General features: G+C 37.6%; 2 protein-coding genes across 2 annotated transcripts in view; one reads left to right on the forward strand and one right to left on the reverse strand.

Moving 5' to 3' along the window:
- The window catches only part of LOC106873696 (uncharacterized), a 28,897-nt gene extending 26,141 nt beyond the window's left edge, over positions 1–2,756 (reverse strand). Inside the window, exon 1 of the mRNA XM_014921169.2 lies at positions 2,241–2,756. Within this exon, the coding sequence (XP_014776655.1) occupies positions 2,241–2,705 (465 nt within the window). The 5' untranslated portion in view covers positions 2,706–2,756. The remainder of the gene's footprint in view (positions 1–2,240) is intronic.
- A 100-nt stretch (positions 2,757–2,856) lies between these two features.
- The window catches only part of LOC106873695 (tRNA wybutosine-synthesizing protein 5), an 8,082-nt gene continuing 7,227 nt past the window's right edge, over positions 2,857–3,711 (forward strand). Inside the window, exon 1 of the mRNA XM_014921167.2 lies at positions 2,857–3,091. Coding sequence (XP_014776653.2) covers positions 2,978–3,091 — 114 coding nt within the window. The 5' untranslated portion in view covers positions 2,857–2,977. The remainder of the gene's footprint in view (positions 3,092–3,711) is intronic.

Here is a 3,711-nt window from a genome sequence, read left to right on the forward strand (position 1 = left end):
ATATATAGTATATGGCTGTGTGGTAAGTAGCTTGCTTACCAACCACAGGGTTCCGGGTTCAGTCCCACTGCGTGGCACCTTGGGCAAGTGTCTTCTACTATAGCCTTGGGCCGACCAAAGCCTTCTGAGTGGATTTGGTAGACGGAAACTGAAAGAAGCCCGTCGTATATATATATGTGTGTGTGTGTGTGTGCATGTATGTATATATGTTGTGTATCTGTGTTTGTCCCCCCCAACATCGCTTGACAACCGATGCTGGTGTGTTTAGGTCCCCGTAACTTAGCGGTTCGGCAAAAGCGACCGATAGAATAAGTACTAGGCTTACAAAGAATAAGTCCTGAATAAGTGACTGAAACAAGTAAAATAATAAAAAAAAAGAAAAATACATAAAAATAGGGGTGGGGAAGCTGAGGGTATTATGTGGCTAAGAGGGAGGCGGTGGCCCACAAAGTTTGAGAACCTCTGCTCTAAAGTAATTTTAATCTCGGACTTAACGTGGATGTTGTGTTAAAACACAAAATATTGTGTTATTTACTTTGAGAGGATCACTCGTATAGACTCGTGGTACACAGAAGCATTAAATATAGTGTTTTATTGAAGTTTAAAAAAAAACTTCACAAATTGTTTTCGAAGTTTTTCAGCTTCACTAAAACAATTGAGAGAGAGAGAGCGGGGGAGGACCAAAACAATAGAATACTGAACAGCTGACAATTTGTTGTTATCTTATCGTTTTGTTTTAAGGACAAAATACTGTTTCACTCTCAACGGTCGGAGCCATGTAGAGTTCCGAAAAATCAATATTCCAACTGCATCATTTATGGAATCGGTAAATGTTTCTGTATAGGTAGAATTTGTACACCTCACTAAATATTTTGTAGTTCCGTCACTTGTACTTTTTAAGCTTATATCATTAGAGTATTTAAGAATGAAAAAAAAATTTCGCCGGCACTGCATCTAAAACTGCAGCTAGTAAAGAGATATATTATGCCAAATGTCCTCAATGGGGCAGAAACTTGAACAATGTACACAGTTATGGAGAAAAAAACAGAAGCCTTTCAAAGGTAGATCGTTCGCAGACTGGACAGAATAAGCTGGAGAGACGGGTTAACTAATGCAATACTGAAAAAAACTAAACGTGCAAAGGTATCTATTATCGAGAATCAAGTGCACAAAGCTATCATGTTTTGGAAAGATAATGCACCACGATTCACCTTTCTGTGTTGACGGGAAGAGCAAGAGGTTATCAAAGACTTTTGTTCACAGACGACATTGAAGAATGGACCGAAAAGAGGAGCCATGCTGTTTGTATGCATGCAGCAGAACAGAGGGAACTAGAAAGTAATTGGGTAAGCCACTCACTGGACACAGAAAGGGCACCTAGCTAAAGATGGCTAATCATTACGGCATCATCGTTGGTTTTCATTCCCAAAGAGTTGATAAAATTAATAATATACTGACAGACGTTCAACTGAAGACATTTCCCCCTCACAGAAATTCGTGTTGTATGCAAGAAACTAACATTTGCCAATAATATTAACGAAATATCTCATAACATTTTAAATAGTTGCGAAAAGCTTCGATAAAACACTGATTGTTGGGGGAGGGGGGATTTTCATTCATTGATTCGTTAATGAGAGAGAAATTCTATAGGAGGAGGGCTGGGTTGAGCTAAGTTCATGCATTGTTTCTGACAAACTGACTTATCTGAGAAATACTGGCAATGTTTGATATAATAATTAAATAACAGTTTTTCTCGAGTTTTTTAGTTGGTTACCGTGAGCGACCAGAGATTTCGACAACCGAGTTAAGCTGAGACCAGTTGTTCTCTTTAGGGTCACAAAAAAAAATTTCACCCTCAACAGCTGCTAACAAGACCCAAAATGGAATATTGGTCCCTCATTTGAGGCGGTGCAATTGCTATACATACAAACATCCTCGATGCATACCCCGTCTCCTCCTAAAAACACTCGAGTCTCCCACAAACACATTAATCCACAGACAGTTTCTTCACTCAGTATTTTTTTAATTCTACGACAGTGGCTTCATCTCCTCCAACTTAGGTGCATCTATCTCACCTGTCTGGAAGGGCCTTGCAATAGCCACGGGCACAGTTCCCTTCCTTTCAGTTCAAACCATTGAAAAAGAAAATTAAATAAAATAAACAAACTTTAGAAAAGTATAATATGACTTGCTCAATGTTAAATCATATATATTTTTCCTTATTTTTCATAAGTACACACCTGTTCTGAGCCAGTTAGGAAAGAATCTATGGAAAAGCTGTGATCATAATATCCTTGAATTAATTTAGAAAACCACCAGTTTCGGAAGGATTTTATCGGACTCGGCCAGATTATTTCAGGAAAATCCATTAATTTCAAACAGGGTTTATCCGATTTGTCATCGTGATATGATCTGTGTAAAAAAGTTCCAAGTCGAGCAGCAGTAGCATATCGCTGCTTGGAGAGAATTAAAGAATGTGTTGAATGAAATGACTTGTGTGAAGAGTGTCCCTGTAGAGGTCGATGCAAAGCTATCGGGTTTCTTTTAACATTGGCATGCGAAAAGTTTAGAAACCGAATCAGCTTAACCTTGTTGGCATGAAGATATTTCCTAGAAAGTAAGGACATTGAAAGAATAACGTTAGAAGCGGCGGAAAGACAGTGTCTGTGATAATTAAGGACATATCTCAGCCCTGAAGCTGCCATGCTTAGGTTTGATGGTGGAACAAGGTCTTACACCGCTTAACGGTTGACTTTTATACAGATACGGTTGTTTAGTTCTCATTCTTTATTCAACAGAAAATTAAAAGACACCTTTAATTGATATTTATCATCTGAAATAATTTTTGAAATATAAATTACAATTTATAATATTTATTTGCACAATGTGTAAAGATGAATGAAACCTCTGTTTCTGGTATAAAATATGAAGAGGGACTATTTAGGCACGACACCCATAGAAATACATTTCTTGTTGGATGATGGAATTAATTTCTGGTTGTGAAAATTGTGATCGGAGGTCAAAGGTCAAACAACTGCAATATATTTCTGGAATTTCTTGCGAAGAATTTAAAAATGTGATATACCCGAAGGTACCAATATACTAAATCTTTATTTTCCTGCTTAACTTCAGTTTCGTAATGTGTGTTCTAAACACATTCCATGGAATAATAAATTTCTCCTCATCGCATTTCCAAATTGCATTTTCTCCGTTTTGACCGGGTTTTTTCAAATTATTTTACACCAAACACTTCAAAAGAATGTTGGACAGCCCTTTATGAAAAAAACCAAAATATCGACACAAGTGTGCCCCCCCCCCCTACGCTCTAATTTGTCTTCACATAACTTCCAGAGAAATGGGTATTTTTAATTAATTTCTTTTTTTTTATAAATACAGATTCCAATTATATCGGAATTTGTTGTGGAATTTTGTTTTTTTCCGAGGATGGAGAGAATAGTTACAGAAAATTCACACCAGTTGCCTATGTTTCCTCGTACCTTCCAAAAAAATTGGGTATTTTTAAATGAAATTTTGGCACTATCATGCTATTAGCTGTCAGAAGTGAAAGTGCTCACTGCTAGTGAAGTATCTGTCTGTCTGTCTGCCTGCCTGTTGCTGGCCTGTCGATTCTTTGGCTACTGACAGCTAATACCATGACTGGCCGGAGCGAGCTATATGTCTGTCTGTCTGTCTCTCTCTCTCTCTCTATCT

This window comes from Octopus bimaculoides, chromosome 2 (genome assembly GCF_001194135.2).
Source record: "Octopus bimaculoides isolate UCB-OBI-ISO-001 chromosome 2, ASM119413v2, whole genome shotgun sequence".
In the NCBI taxonomy this organism is placed as follows: domain Eukaryota; kingdom Metazoa; phylum Mollusca; class Cephalopoda; order Octopoda; family Octopodidae; genus Octopus; species Octopus bimaculoides.